The following is a 15,797-nucleotide window of genomic DNA, read 5'->3' on the forward strand; positions in this document are numbered from 1 at the left end:
GCCTGAGTGCCTGGCTGAGGCTGGGAGAAAAATCACACTGCAGATGCTTTTGAACTCATCAAAGTGTCATTGTTAGATAAAGCCAGAATATTTGCTATGATGAAAAGACTTATTTTTTCAAGCTTACGTGAAAAGGAACTTGTTCTGGCACAAAATTCACTGTTATCCACCAGCCAATAGCCACTTTTGAAGCTGTAGATGCTTTGACATTAGCCACAGCCTTTAAATCAACAGCAAGACTTCTCATTAAAACTTTTATTTTTCTGAAAGTACTGTTTTTCACTGGAAAAAACCCTCAATTGAATGAAGCATGTCTACCTGGCTCTTCTAAATACTGACCTGGAGCTTGATATGTTGTTAAAAGAAAGGCTGTGGGCTTCCTGAAGCCCCCCAGAGAGCAGCTTGGCCCTTCCAATTTGATTACCTGATCTCACCCCAGAAAGACCATATTTTTTTCCCCCCCGTGTGAGCTTTGAGAGAAGAAAACAAAATCCAGAAGCTGCTGGGGCCGGGGCCAGCTGCAGCAGGCCGGCCGGCATTGGTTACGGGACTGGCAGGGGTCCAGCTCTCTGCGCTATATAGGAACGAGAGGGGGGAGCTGGGCTGCAGACGGAGCTGCTGCTGCTTGGTTTAGCCATCACTCACACTCTTCTCACGGCTCGAGGAAACTACAGCCTGCCAAGATGTGCAAAGGATTAGCAGCGCTGCCCCACACGTGCCTGGAGAGGTGAGAGCTGCCAGGATGCCAGGGGGCTGCCTCCCCGCAGGGTTCTGCTGGGGCAGCTGGAGGCACAGGGGCTCTTCCTTTAAGCATGTCCCCGAGATGAACGTCTCATATGGGGACTGGGATTATCCAGCTCTGAACTGGGAGGGAAGGGAGGCTTTCTGGGGGTGGCTCAGTGGGTGCTGCAAGTGGCTGGGACCTTTAGCGGGGCGAGTGGTGATTCGGTTGCAAACTACCCACTCTGACTTGGGAACCTCTCTGCTGGGTGAGTTTGGGCTGCCCCAACCCCCCCACCTCTACCTCCGCTGCTCTGAGCAGGAGTGCGTTGTTGTCAGATCTTAATATTTGCAAAACATGGAGGAGGGGAGGAGGAAAAAAGCAGAAAAGAGGTTTTGCCTTTCTAAGGCAAACCAGCCCTGGCTCACAAGTGCTTCAAAATCCTCTTTAACTGCCTGTGTCTTACTCTCACACGGATTAGCCAGACCTGGCCCCTCTCCATGAGGCTCAGTTCCATGCAGAGCACCAGCTCTGCCTGGCTTGTGGCACCCATCCTTATCTTGGGAAAAGTCTACCCACCCAGGTGCTTTCGTCGAAACCTGCCCCTGATGGTGTTGGTGCTGCCTCCCAGGCTGCTCTCAACCCTCTTTGGAGCCACAGCAAGCTCCAACCCCCAGCCATTTCCATGGTGATTGGAATCTGGGGTCTCCCTGCAGCATCAGGGCATCCGATGCTTCACGTAAGGAGGAAGCTTGGGAAAAGACTATACATGTGAATCCCCCAATGAGGATTGCCTCATGGCTGCAAATACCTCAGCACTGGTTTTCAGATGGGAATGAGGGGACATTCACTGTACTGGGGGAAGCTCCAGAGAAGTCCCAGCTGAAGTTGTGGCACTGGGGTCTGATGCTGCTTGCCCAAAAGCAAGGCAAATTCCCATCACAGGTACAAACAGGAGCATGGGCCTGTGGCAGTTTCTTTGTTGGAAATGTGCCTTTGGACCATCCTAGTGACTCCACTGTCTGCTCCCCTGCAGCCTCCTGCGCCACAGGCAGCCAAGCAGCACTCTTCCAGATGTGGGTGATCCGCGTGTTTCTGTTCTGCTCTCCCCTTTGTTTTCACTCTTCTGATGCTTTCTAATACTAAATTTTCTTAATAAAGATTTTCTCCCCCTGTTGCTATGCTGATGCTTTCACCTGTTGTGCCCTCAAATCCTTGCTCCTGAAGGCAGCTTCACTTACACTTTCATACGCAGAGTCAGGACTGCGTTTGTCCCCCGCGCATCACTTTGCATTGCTCTGTGAGGCATTCTAACAGCTGCTCCACAGCCAGTCTCACAGATCTTCCCACAGTTCCTCACAATTCGTCCCTGAGTGCCATACCTGAGGAGTGCAATATCTGCTCCTTGGCCACTGACCCCCTTCTCCCCACGTGTGTGACATTTAACAGCACGGTCCCAGCCTGTGTTCCCATAGCACCATCCCCACAGTTGTGTGCTGCCTTTCCCACGCTGTCATCCATGAGATGGCCTTCCCCCCTGCGGCTGCCTGGGGTCTGGAAAACCTACCCAAAGTCCCCTGAAGACCCAAGGGGCTGGTACCCCCTGACTCCCCACAAAATGTGGTTGCTGGCCTCTTCAGAGAAGGACGATAGGTTGGAAGGAATCTCTTCCTACCGCCAGAGCTGCCTTGACTTCTCTCCAATAGACCATATTTGTCCATGTGTCCACCACAGATCTGACACAGCTGCCACTGACGTGCCCATACAGCACCACACTTGCAGCTTCATGGCTCCTTGAATCCTCTCTGGAGCCTTCTTCCCCTCAAGAGGAATTTCCTCTCACACCTTCCTGCCCTTGGGCACAGCAGCATCTTTAGCTTTCAGCTGTAGCTTTAACTCCTTTGAGCTTCTATTTTTGTTTTGTTTTTAAAGCTGGAGTCTCTCCTGGCCCTCTCGAGCAGCCTTCTTGCTCTTGATATGTTTGACAGAGCCCATATTTTCTATTAATGCTTCTTGGAAGCTGTTTCTCAGACTTTTTCTTGGCATTCTCCCATCTGTTCTCACACTTAACCTTCCACCGTTTACGGTCCTCTTGCTCTTTCTCACTTGGCCATAGCTGGGTTTTTTTGAAGGATGCCTTTTTGTTTATAACTGCCTTTTTTACCCTGCTGTTTAGCCTTTGCTGAAGCCTTGCTTGAAAGCTTGCAATCCATCTGCTGGAGGATGCCAGAATGGTGTCTTTAAATAGCCCTTCCCTCCCTCAACCTGCAATCTCTCAGCCCGCTCCAGTCCTTTCGCTTCCTTTTAGCAACCTTCCTCACCTCTGCTGTCTCCATGGATTTCATGAAGATCCCACAGCCAGGACTTGCTCCGGTGCAGGGGGAAGGTTTTTTCTGCTGTCTTGACACCAGGACTTGCAGGGCTCCAGTGGGGTGGGCAGCCACTGGTGGTCCATTGACAGCACCATGGGATGGAACAGGATGGAGCCATCCGAAGAGTCTCATTGGGAGCAGCAGGCAGTGGGGCTGACATATAGGTCTAACACCACTGCACAGCACAGCCTGAGACAAGGGAGCCCCAGGGCTGAGCTTAAATGGAGCCCCATTAACCTGCAGGGTGTGGGGTTCAGCTGGAGCTGCTCAGGGCTATTAGGGCCTGTCAGTGCCCTTTGAGCCTGACAGATGTTGGCCGTAAGTCACTGTCAGAGGATGGGAATCGGAGAGAAGGACTTTGAACTAGCTCTGAGCATTATCCAGGAGAGTACTTGCTGCTGTGTGAAACTGCCATCAGTAGCATCCAAAACACCTTGTGCATGTGTTGGCTCATCTACACCAGAGCAGGGGGGTCCCCGGGTCATGTTCGAACAGCAACAGACTACTGGTCCTGTCCTCCCAGCTCCTTGGGTCACCATGGGCTAGATTTGGCTGTTGGTGCCCCTGCTCCCAGCACAGCTCATGTTATCTCCCTGCCTACACGGTGCCTCCTGCATCCACCATCCTGGCTTCCGAGGTGGGAGACTCCCCCCCTGCTCCTGCCAGATGAGCCTCCCATGATAGGGCACATGGTCCAGTTTCCCAGAAGGGACTGTCCCTGGTGCACAGCAACCAGCACTGGCAGTGGTTTGGCAACATCCACAGCTTTACCCTCCCTAATGTTGGGCTGTGGCAGGGAGAGACACATGGTGGCAGCCAGGATTTCTGCTCAGCCCCTCTTTGAGAGATTCTCCCTGAACTTATGTGTCCCCTTCCCTGCAGGGACCTGTAGCCACCAGCACAGATGTCTGGGAAAGCAGAGCCAAGGGAGAGGCTGTCCTGCCCCAACAGCTTTACTGGGGCACCCTCTGCACCCACCCATTGCTTTGGTGCTAATGGAGCTGCAGCTCCTTGCCTGCTTCACCTGGTCCCCATTGGTGCAGCTGTGTCATCCTCTTTGGTCAGGGCCATGCCATGGGTGTCCCAGCATGGCTGTGATGGCCAGGAGGGTACCAAGGGACACCGGAGGCTTGCAGAAGAGACAGTCCCAGGCACTGGACATCAGGAGCCAGCTCCAAGGATTTATCTGCATTTTATTTTTTTATCAGAGGGAGCAGGACAAACGGTACATGGCAGCATCCCTGTCCCAGACACCTCAGTGTGGGAGCATGGTGACCTCATCACCTTTTGCCTGAGGTCCTGCTCTTTCCAAGATTCAAGTTTTCTCAGAAGCACTAGCAATGGGAACTGTCCCTGTGGCTGCTGACATTTTCCATGAAAACAGTTGGGTTTCTGGGTGTGTGATGCCCCGTGCCGTACACCCATGGCGGGTGGTCCATGCAGCCCCAAGCTGGGCTGCTCACTCTGGCTGGCCCTGCTTTGAGCTTTCATGCAAGGGTGGCTGTTTAGAGACAGATTTCTTCACAGAAGTTGGGGGCAGCTGGCAGGGAGCAGAGCAGACGCCCCTGCTCCGGGTCTCAAAAAGTCACCCATGGGGACTGGCGAGTGGAAACCAAAACACAGAGAGAGTTTTATAGGGAGGGAAAAAAATTAAAGGAATTGCAATAAAATAGCAGACATAGAAAGGGAGCGATCATCCACAGAGGGCTTGTGAAAATAAACAGCAGAGAGGAAAATTGTAGGGAACCCTGAAGCCAGGGACCTACAGCCTGGCTTTGCCAGCCATGCCAAAAGCTCAGCCCAGCCAGCCTGTGAGGAGCAGTGTGCCCCTTGCTCTCCTTCACCTCCTCTACCAGCAAGACGACCTGGAAGCCACCAAATGTTGCTGTGTCAGGGAAAAGTCCTGCCCTGCAAAGATGGGGCTTGGGGTGTCTGTTTTCACCGCTTTATTTCTTCACCCTTATACAGCACACCTCAGTGTTCCCTGCAAAAGCTCAGCTTACTTTTGCTACCATCGCTGAGCTGCAGCAGAGGGGAGCCTCCTCTGGACTTTTAGATGCTCAGGACCTCATTGCAAATTGTATTACACAAAAGGGAATGTTTCGGGAAACATCTGGGCCTGCTGTCAAGCCCCAGGACCCCTCTTGTTTCTGCTTCTTCCAAACAGAGGTCTGGGGTGTGGCCTTGGGGCAACGGAGAACTGGCACGAAGCCTTTGGCAGTCAGAGTATTTCAACTCCGGAGGAAACCATTCTTCCCCCTCTGCCCCGGGGAAGGCAGCACTCAGGAGGTGTCTATTTGCAGTGTGTATTTCCCATTGCAGATATAAAGCTTACTTATTATATATATATATATGTATCTCTGAGGGTGTCCTGCTCTGAATGCCATCGGCAGTGCAGGGCTGGCAGGCACAGGGTGGGACAGGGCTGGGTGGGGCAGGCACTGCCATGCAGCCCAGCACGGCACCCCCACAGCCTCCTCTCCAGAGACAGCTCCTTCACCTCCTCACCAGCACTTCTTCAGGCTAATCACTATAGAGACTGAGTGCTGCACACACGTCCCTAATTCACCATCAGAGCAGCCCGCCAGCTCTGCTGATACAATTATCCCAGCCACAGATGGGGATAGAGTGAAGAGATCAAGAGTTGCCGCTAATGCGGAGCGCCCGGTTTGAACAGCACCAGCCAGGCGCAGCCTTTACAACATAAGGGTACATTTGTTCATCTGTAAATAATTACAGAGCTTTGTACTTCACCAGGGGCTGTGTAGGGCAGGGACTGTGACTGTCCCCATTGCCCCGTTCCTCTGCCTGACCTACCTCTGCTCCTTCCCTCCTGCAGGGCCAAGGAGATCAAGACGAAGCTGGGCACGCTGATCCAGAAGCACGACTCAGCCATTGACTTCATCATCCCCTACCCTGAGAAGCAAGAGAAGCCACCCAAGGCCCAGAAGTGAGTACTGCGCTGGTGTGAGCTGTGCTGGCACCTGTGCCCTGCCAGTGGGGTGGTTATGAGCCCTTTTGGGGTGCAGAGGAGCTGAAGCCCTGCTGTAGGGGGGGCACAGGAGGCTCTACATGGCAGGCAGCTTGTGGCATGCTCTTTGTGGCCCGACTGCTAAGTGCAGGCTCAGGAAGTTATGTCAGGGCAGCATGAGACATGTCAGGCAATACAGCTCTATGGAAACTAGATTTCCCATGGAAACTCAATTTAATTTTTATGAGATTTCCTGTTATTGGATAAAGGTTTTTCCCAGAGGCATATGGCACTTGGACTTCTCTGAGTCACCTGCCTCAGCCCAGAGGTGCCAGCCTTCACAGCCATCTGGCTTTGGGATGGCAGCCTGTCCCTGAGCTGGCTGTGTGACCGTATGGTGTGATGCCTGGCTCTGGGCAGCTCAGGGATGCTGTCACCTCCTCACCTTATTGCCTTTGTCCTGAGCCACTGCTCTCTAGCACTGAGCTGGTGTATAATATTGGCTCTGCTTTATCAGCATTACTTAAAGCACATGAAACATTAGTTATTTTGCCTGCTAATCCAGGCTGTGGCGGGTGATATGCAGGGGGAGGCTTTCTGGCAGGGTGCCTGCTCACCACAGTGCTGCCTGGCAAGAGCTGCCCAGATCAAGCAGGGCAGACAGAGCTGCCATGCCCCAGATGCCTCTGTGACCGAGACACATTTGTCCCCATTAGCTGTCCCCGCAGAAAGCCAGAGAACATCCTCTCTCCCCACTGCCTGGAGGAGCTGTTTTCTCTACACTGCAATGTTGTGCAGCCTCGTCATCACTCACCTGTCAGAATCTCGCTTGCTGTTAATATCATCCCTAGGACATTCAGATAATGGAAATGTGAATTTGGTAGTTTCCAGGAAATCTGGATTGTGTTGGGTTAATGCAGCGATGCTTCACCTCATGGGGGTGAGAATCACCTGGCAGGAACAGGGAGAGTTTTTGTTCCTTGATAGAAGTGCAAATGCAGTTTGAGGTCCAGGAAGTGAACAATCAGAACCCCCTGTCGTGGTCCTTACTGCTGCAGTCTGATGACAAGTGAGGCCAAGTACCCACCCTGAGCAAGCTTTGCTTTCCTGCTGTTCCCCTCTCTGCGCTGGAGCCACATGGGCAGCACGGCTGGGCAGCAGCACCTGCACTTCCTCCAGACCCACCACGGAAGCATCAGGCTGTCCTGCCCACGCTCCTTGGGATGCTCCACTCACCCAGGGGGTTTCAGCCCCAACACGTGGCTCCTGTGGCATCAAAACAAGTTGCACAGGGGCTTCCCTCGCCTTCCAGCCAACACCAGGCATTGCCCTGGTGGGTCACAGGGCAGGAACTGGGAGCCCAGGGCAGCTTGGCCAAACTCCTTGGAGCTTAACTAAAACAACAGGAAAAAGCCACAATCAACCCCCCTCCCCTCCAACTCTTTAGTCACATTGAAAAATATAGAAAAAAAAAAAAAAGAGGAAAAACCTCGCAGCTGGAAAACACTGGAGGTTTCCACTGGGAAGGGTGCCGAGGCCATTGTCCTGCCTTGCCTTAGGGCGTGGGAACCGGGCAGACGAGCTGTGGGAGTGGAGGGCGCTGACCCCAGCCCCAGCAGCACAGGGCCGAATGACCAAGCCCCTGTGCCTCCTGCCAGCAGGGAGCATCCTTCCCCACCCCAGCAGGAAAACATAGAGATGCATCCCAGCTGCCCGCAGAGCTTGTGCTCCGCCATCCCATGCGCGGGTAGTGAGGTAAGGAGGAGACCTGTGGCTGCAGAGGGGACCCACTTTGCAGGTCAGCCACATCTCTGGTCAAAAATGGGGGAATTCGCCTGCCCAGCCCCATCCTCACCTTCCCTGGCACTCGGCTCTCCCCAGGAGGATGGCACTCGTGCTGCAATGCAGCAGCATCACCATTTCATCCCCATACCATCACCTTCGCTCTGCAAGTCCCTGCAGATTGTTACTTCAGTTCTCCACATGTTTAAAGGAATTATTTAAAAACCTGGAGCCTAGACTGGGGCTGTGGGGTAAGCATAGACCACCTGGGCTTTCTTTACTCTCTTCAGGCCATCACCAGAGGAGGCTCTGCAGTGGCGTGATTCCTTGGAGAAGCTTCTGCAAAATCCCTGTAAGTTCACATCCCCCTGTGGTCAGTCACCTCCCCTCTCTCCACACCCCCTGCTGTTGCTTGGCCCCCCTGGCACTGCCAGTGCTCAGCAAGGGCTCGGCCCTCCCACAGATGGGCTCTCCAGCTTCCTCACCTTCCTGCGCTCCGAGTTCAGCGAGGAAAATGCTGAGTTTTGGGTGGCCTGTGAGGACTACAAGAAAACCAAGTCCCCTGTGAAGATGGCAGAGAAGGCCAGGAAGATCTATGAGGAGTTCATCCAGACCGAGGCACCCAAAGAGGTCAGTGGCCATGGGGCAGGAGATGGTACTGGGAGGAGTGAGGCTGCTGCACTGTTGGCCCCCTTTCCATAGGAGAGTGATGGCTGCAGGGCACCTTATGCCATGGCTGAGGGGCTCAGAGGGCTGTACTTTTGGCAAGGGGCAGGCCCATCCCCATGTGCTGCATTGCCACCCTTCACAGCCCTGGTGCCCCTGTTTTCATGCTCAGCCTCTGCTGGGCTGTCTCCTGCCATGGGCACCTTCAACACATGCCTATCCCCCTTTTCCCCACAGAGGGCTGATATTAATTATAAGGGATGGTAATGTACAGTAATCCTCCTCCACGAGTTAGCTTTGCTGTAGGACAGACCTCATCCTTACAGCTTTGCCACTGATAATTCCTCCAGAGAAAAGAACCTGCTTCAGCCTCTCCCCACCCTTTGGGGCAGAGTAGGTGAGGGGAGATGCCATCACCCACCCCTCTAAAGGCAAGGTCCCCATCCCTCTTACACTCCCATCACAGGTGAACATTGACCATTTCACCAAGGCTGTGACCATGAAGAACCTGGTGGAGCCGTCACCAACCAGCTTTGACATGGCCCAGAAGAGGATCTTTGCCCTGATGGAGAAAGACTCCCTGCCGAGATTTGTGCGGTCGGAGTTTTATCAGGAGTTAATCAAGTAGCAATGTGGCAGGGCTGTGCAAGGCATCCCCACTGCTTCTATCTAAACACCCGCCCCTTCTCCTGCAGCTGCTTTGCTTTCTTCATACCACCCTAGAAGAGCACCCAGAGATGTTGCTAAACATCTCTCCTCGTGCTTTGGATTGTCAGATGTCCTGGTGTTTCCTCTCTTCCCATCTCTTTCCTCTCCCACAAAAGACCAGTCACAGAAATTCCCTGGAGTTGGGACCCAGAAGGGTGGCAGAGCAGCCCCAGGTCCACAGTGACCAGGAGCCACTTGGGCAGCTGGCACATCCCTGGCGCTGCAGAGCTTGGCATTAGCTGGAGGCTCTGGGGTGCCAACGCTGCCTTCTTAGGACTCCTTAGGACGTGACAATTTTTCTCACAGTTTTGCCCATATCACTCATTTGGCCCATGCTCGCTCCCTCCTCCCAACTTCCCAGGGTGCTGCTGAGACTGCGCAGGTACCCTACGGGTTCTTCCCTCCCTGGCCAAGGTGCAGGGTGAGATGTGTCCACTGCCTGATTGGCATCATCTTGTGTTCAGAAAGCAGCCAACCAGCAGGCACAGTGACAGCTGTGCAGGGATGGAGGCATAGCAGGGACAGTGTGACACCATACAGAAGGGATGGCAGGAATGACAGTGATGGCTGTATGGCAGAACCAGGAGCCCCAGAGTGTACCTGGCAGGCACGAGGGGTGAGCAGAGCGAGCCTGCAGCACCGCTTCCCCAGCAGCTCTGCTCGGAGTCAGTGCTGAGACAGCCTGTTTGCTCCACACTAAAGACAGTAAAGAGGGTAAAACAAAACCTGTTTGTCCAAAACACCAGGACTGTTTAGCAACCCAGAACTCTCGCTCTCTCCAACCTTTGCACCATGTCCTGAGCTCTCAGACCACAGCCCGTGCCATGTCCCAGTGCCAGTGCACAGCCCTCGCAGGGCTGGTGTCTGTGGCATGCTGGGATGGCAGCTCTGGGGGTTGCTGCAGGGGTTTCTTGCTCCAGTCGCTTCTGTCTGCAGTAGGCACGCCAAAGTGATGCTTCTGCACAAACCCAACCGAGGGGCATCGATCAGAGGAGGAAGGAAAGTCATGTTGGGGAGAAAAAAAGCTGCAATTGCAGCTGTTCAGATCCAATTTGAAAAATCCAAACCAAACCCAAAACACCAAACTCAAATTAAAAACCGTCATTGGAAATATGAAAAATAAACCCCTAGATTCTTGAACAGATGCAAACTGCTGAGTTTGTGTAGCCTGCATCTCTCTCTCCTGTCTCCTCCCATCTGCCAAGGATGTGTGATTGCATAGGCTGTCTCTAAAAAGACCAGCTCTTTTCTGATTCAAAGCCAGCCCACTGCTAACAGAATAAATCACACCTGAGGATGGGGCAAGGGCATACATGAAAAGCAGCTGGGATCTTATTTCAGCCTCGAGGCAAATGCAATGAACCCTTGCTCCACGGGGCCTCCGTTTCATCCCCTTGATGGCTTCCTGGTGCAGCATCCAGAGGGTCATGGCTTCCAAGGAGCTGCTTCAGCCAGCAACCTGACAGACGCCAGCAAAATAACCCATGTCCCTGCTGCCTCCAGGCATCCCAGACCAGCCCCCTTCCCTGGGCTGCTCAGCCTCACTGCAAGTCATGGGACTCCATGCAAAATGCAGTAACATAAACAACGGATTTGCCAGCCTCTTCAAGACTTTCAAAATCTGATCAAAACCCCACCAGCCCCAAATATTTACATGTTGTCACTATGGTGATGAAGAAAAATACATCCCGAGCTGCAGGAAGTGGGCTATGTTTTCCAGGCAGGAGTGGGGAGGCAGGAAAAGGATGGAGGCAGTCACAAATGTGACTTTTTTTTTAAACACTGGAGCAAAAGGTCTGGGAAAGTTGGTGCTGGAGCAGCAGGGGTGAATGCAGGGGGTGGCTTGGGTGCCCCCAAAGAGCCCAAGGGAGCCCATGAGCAGCAGGAGGGTCCCACTGAAAGGGTGCAGGATCCCCCAGCAGTGCCCACTGCTCAGAGCTGGGGAGGCAGGAGCAGGGCTGGGCATGGGATGGGGAGCTTAGCCAGCTCCTCTGCTGCTGCATGGTGCTCCCAGCACCTCTGCCTGCCCGTGCTCCCTGCACTCTCCCAACGTCTCCATGAACTGGTGTCAATACAAGCGGGTTCAGCACGTTCAAGCTCCTTATTTACAGTGTGACTCAGAAATGCAAAACCGAACAGGCTTCCCTGCAGAAAGACCTAGATCTTTCATTTCTACTTAATCCTTTGGCAGCTGTTTCCAGATTCCCTCACATGTTTCAGAGTTAAATGCCACCACCAACGCCATAAGGTCAGGATGCTGCTGGAGGCTATCTTGCTATGCACCATCAGAACCTGAGACGTCAGTACAGCAACAGCAATGCGTGGGGTAGGGAGAAGGTGTTTAGGTATGTATGTGCTGAAAAGAAAGGTGGAGACTGGATTCAGGAGAGATAAAACTGGAAATCCCTCCCCAGCTCAATTTCTGCTAAAATGCTGGAAGTCTACTTTGAGGGCTGCCAGTGATCTACTGGGCCGCCATAAAATGCGGTCCCTGAAGAATTTTGGAGCTCTTGGGAAGTTGTGTTTGTGTAGAAGGGTCATTTGGCTAATTATATGGGTAGGCTCTCCCAGAAAGGTGGCAATGCCTGTACCCAGCCCATGGCCCAGCTTTCCACAGGCCCAGAGGTATTTACTGTCGGGCTGACACCAACCATCATATTTCTGGTAGGAAATACTTCATGTATTTTATCACTCTTGCTCTCTTGAAATACAGCATATATGGCACTATACACACAACATGTACATCTGTATTCCTATAGTCTCATATAAGTATAAACATACACACATATACATACATACTCATAACATGGGCATCTGGATCCCCTGTGAGCCAGAGAGCCAAAAAGCAGAGTTTCTGGATATTGTGCTTGGGGTCCATCACAGAGATGCATGGGTTTAGCATGGTCCCAGACCCTCTCAAAGGAAACCTTGGCCATCTGCCCAAGTGAACACAATGATACATCTTCCAAAACATCCTCTGGGATCACCCTGTACCCACAACCAGGTCCATCCTGGCGCCTGAACTGGTGCTGGTCAGGTCTCGCGCTCTCCGAGGTACCCCAACCCCTGCTGTGGGGCACAGCCAGGGTCCCTGGGCACCAGGCACTGCCTCCATACCTCCCTGGCGCCCACTCTGTGTCACAGGGACATGTGGAAAAGGGCTCTCTGCAGCTGCATCCCTTGGATTAACGCCAAGGATGGCTTGATGTGTGTTTTATGGTGACTTCAGTGACGAGGAGCCTCGCACCTCACCAGCCATGGTGTGAACCATGGAGAGACCAGCTATTGCCCCATGTGCTGAGGCAGGGCTCTGCTTCAGCTGCCCAGTCCAGTCTTGGGGACGGCCAAAGCCTCTGACACAGTGGCAGCCACAGGGCTGAGGGTGTCCCGGGGCTCATGCAGGCTCCGCCCAGCCCTTGGTCACTCCCTGGAGGGTGCTGTGTTCTGTGGCCAAGGTCAGGAGCAAAGAACAGCTCCTCACACCTAAAGGAGGTTTTTGGTTTGAAGTTTTCTGTGTGATTTCCACTAGAGATCTTCATGTGGGGAAGATGTGAGGTGCTGTTGTGCAGAGGAACTGGTTGTGTTAACCCATATTCTTGTACCACTCAGTAATCCACACATAAACATGTATTTCTGCTACTAACTCAATGGACTGTTCATTTTGTCTATTTGCACTGAAGCTGCAGTATTTCCTTACCCTGTACAGGGCGCTCCCAAAACTTGTGCTCAAAAGGCCCTGGCAAGACCAAAGGCCTCTGAGAGCTTCTGCTGCAGTGATGTAGTGACTGAAAGTAAGCTGAAAAGGGAATAAAAGTATCACCCCAGGAGGCTAATCCAGCAGAAACTCCCCAGGGCCAGGGCAGCACAGGCACTCCCAGCCCCACTGTGTGGGTGCTGCCTTGGGCTCACACACCAGTAGCAGCAGCTGTGGTGACACAGGGGCTGAGCAAGGGCCAGCCCTGCTCCCCCCACTGTGTTTTGGCCCAGGAACAGGTTCAGCTCTGAACTAAAACCTGTTACCCTCTGGAGCTCTGGTGGGAAAGTGTCTGCAGCAAGGAGGTACTCCTTGATGTTCCCCCCTCCAAAGCTGTTAAGGGGTGCCTCACACTCACCCCAGACCCTTGGCAAGGATGGGTGGTCCCTGTGCTGAGCTGATGGTCAGGAACAGCACGGATCCCTAAAAGCCTGACATCCCCCAGGCTCATGGTGCTGAGGGTGTCTGGAGGACATAATGGGTAATTCATCAGCTGTGACTTAACCTATGAGTGAAGCCACTTTTAAAATGGCTCTTTAGAGCAACCTTGACCAATTAATTGGATCTTCATGCATTTTCTTTGGTTCACACAATTGCATTTTAGAAGGGACTAACGCAAACATTTTTATTTAGAATGTATTCATCATTATTTAAATATCAATACAGTTTTTGCAATAGTTATCAAGAGTTCCCAGTACCAGGGGAAAATAAAACATAGCCACATGCTTGGCTACATTCAGCACTTTAGCAAGCCTCTCCATCTTTTAGCTGAACATGCAGGGCAATAAGTGTTAGTACATTGAATAAATACAAAATAAAGCAAATGTTAAAAAAGGTGTTTGTCTATGGGCCTGGAGAACCACATCCTCCTCCTGCCATGCCAAAACCTTGGTGTGAGAACTGTTGTCTGGACTGGGATGCAGAGTGCGGAATACACAGTTGCCAGAGCAGCGATACCTAATTAAGGAGAGACCAAGGGCTGGGGGAGAGTGAGATACCTGGTGCTGCAGCCCAAGGCAGCAAGTTCTGCAGCTGCTTCTTGTGCTTCCAACTGCAGGTCAGTGCCAGTCCCAAAGCCCACAGCGAAGGCCGTGTCTAACCACAGCAATTAAAAGGTAAGATGCCTTCTGGCAAAGCCCAGCAGCAATACTGAGATAGACACATTCCTCCTATCATCTTCAGGAAAAGTGAGCCATGCTACTACTGAAATGCAAATTCACATAAATATCACTATAACCCCCCCAACATTTTCAAGTACTCCCAAGCAGGGCCTTTTCTCCCCAGCTGCGGTGGTCCTGTTCATCACAAACTGCTCCATACAAGCCAGGACAGGTAAACTTGAATACAAATGGCACTCCCAGAGTCAGGAATATACATCTATCAGTGTGGGAGAGAAGCAACATGTTTCTCTTCTGCTCAGCTAAATTATTTAACCTGGGAGCATGAAGGTCACAATTAATAATATATGAAATAATGAACCTCCACCAATATAACAGCTCTGTAGCTCTAGGAAAGATCCTTGCCTAGCATAAACCTGAAGCTACAGAGGGAGCAGCAGCCAGAGGGAAGAGCTTCCCTGTGATGGTGGCTGTGATGGTTGAGGGAGGCTGTTTGAGAAGTTTTGGTCTCCCTTTGAGAACAAGCAGGAGCTCTTCCTATGCCTGATTACTGCAATGCAGCACAGCCTGAGCTCTGAGCAAACACTTCTGACAGCCTAGACACATTTGGGAGTTATATGAACAGCTAAGGACCAGAGCAAGTCCTTTTCACTTAAGCTTTTGCGGATTAGAAAGGGGAGATCACAGTCCCCGACGCTTCCCTGGGCTTCCTCTCTGCCCTGCTCCTTGCTGGGTGTCACGGGGTGACACCGCAAGCCTGGTCCCTCGGCGGGCAGTGCCAGGGCTGGGCAGGAGCTCCCAGTGCCCGCCTGGGCTCGCAGGGCTCGCCAGACCCACAGCGGGCACGCCGTGAGTGCACCCAGCCTTCCTGTCAGACACAGACCCCAGCGCTCCACACCGACCAACCGAGTCAGAGGAGGGTTTGCGACACAAACTGAGCCTGGATTGGGTTACAAATGCTGGCTGTTGCATGACATGGGATACAACTGGGACATTAGACAGCTATTGGAGACAGCTCTGTTGCTTCATGCCAATGAATGCTTTTGCTGCCATATATTCTTGCGAGAGCCCAGCCCGCACCTGCCTTGCTGCAGGTTCAGGCACACTGGGAGATGATGTTAGAGTTGCAGTCTAAGGAGTGAGTATGGTTTCTCTTGCAGTTTTCGGGCCCACAGCCAGCCCCAGATGGGCTGACCAAGTCCAGGTAGTAAGGGGACTTGAGGAAACGGCGGTAAGAATCCTTTTCCATGAGAGTGAATATTTTTCTCTGAGCCTCATCAAAGCAGGACAGTGTAGGCTCCAGCATATTGTGGCTTGTCTTCTCCCGTGTGCATGAATCCAAGTTCACCTGTGGGCCAAAGGGACAGTGTAAGTAGAACCCATCCCAGAAGTGACTGGCACAGGAAAGGGAAAATCCAAGTTTCTCTCCACCGAGTGTGCTTGGCGAGCTGTTGTCTGAAATGGCTGTTTGACACCCTTTGCCTCGGCAGAATCTGTGCAGTTGGATACCAACGCATCCCTGCTGCCAGGAGAACTCTTGGGGAGACTGACACACACCCCTCTGGGATGCAGCCAGCCAGGAAACTTGAACTGCATGGGAGCAGCTGGAACACTGGGAATCATAGTCCTCTTGGGCTTCTCACATTTGAGTGTGCACATGGAATGGCCATGTGGTTATAACTAAACACACTTTCTCTCTATCCAA

The 15,797-nt window shown here is 52.6% G+C and overlaps 2 protein-coding genes across 7 annotated transcripts in view; one reads left to right on the forward strand and one right to left on the reverse strand.

Moving 5' to 3' along the window:
* Window positions 1-592: 592 nt before the first annotated feature.
* On the forward strand, window positions 593-12,868 carry RGS5 (regulator of G protein signaling 5). Its single transcript, XM_027658595.1, has 5 exons — window positions 593-727; window positions 5,933-6,043; window positions 8,137-8,198; window positions 8,310-8,476; window positions 8,979-12,868. The coding sequence occupies exons 1-5, from the start codon at window positions 684-686 to the stop codon at window positions 9,138-9,140; spliced, it is 546 nt and encodes a 181-aa protein (XP_027514396.1). The 5' UTR covers window positions 593-683; the 3' UTR covers window positions 9,141-12,868.
* A 704-nt stretch (window positions 12,869-13,572) lies between these two features.
* The window catches only part of RGS4 (regulator of G protein signaling 4), a 32,552-nt gene continuing 30,327 nt past the window's right edge, over window positions 13,573-15,797 (reverse strand). For 5 of the 6 annotated variants that reach the window (XM_027658591.1, XM_027658590.1, XM_027658592.1 and 2 more), the window contains one exon: window positions 13,573-15,440. In XM_027658591.1, coding sequence (XP_027514392.1) covers window positions 15,189-15,440 — 252 coding nt within the window. In that variant the 3' untranslated portion in view covers window positions 13,573-15,188. The remainder of the gene's footprint in view (window positions 15,441-15,797) is intronic. The other variant, XM_027658593.1, reaches the window with a different exon arrangement.

Source organism: Corapipo altera, unplaced genomic scaffold (assembly GCF_003945725.1).
Source record: "Corapipo altera isolate COAL_440 unplaced genomic scaffold, ASM394572v1 79, whole genome shotgun sequence".
In the NCBI taxonomy this organism is placed as follows: domain Eukaryota; kingdom Metazoa; phylum Chordata; class Aves; order Passeriformes; family Pipridae; genus Corapipo; species Corapipo altera.

Coding starts and splice junctions, on each gene's coding strand:
- RGS5 (XM_027658595.1), top strand. CDS start 684: ATGTGCAAAGGATTAGCAGCGCTGCCCCACACGTGCCTGGAGAG. Junction 8,199..8,309: donor GAAGCTTCTGCAAAATCCCT/GTAAGTTCACAT, acceptor GCCCTCCCACAG/ATGGGCTCTCCAGCTTCCTC. Junction 8,477..8,978: donor AGACCGAGGCACCCAAAGAG/GTCAGTGGCCAT, acceptor CTCCCATCACAG/GTGAACATTGACCATTTCAC.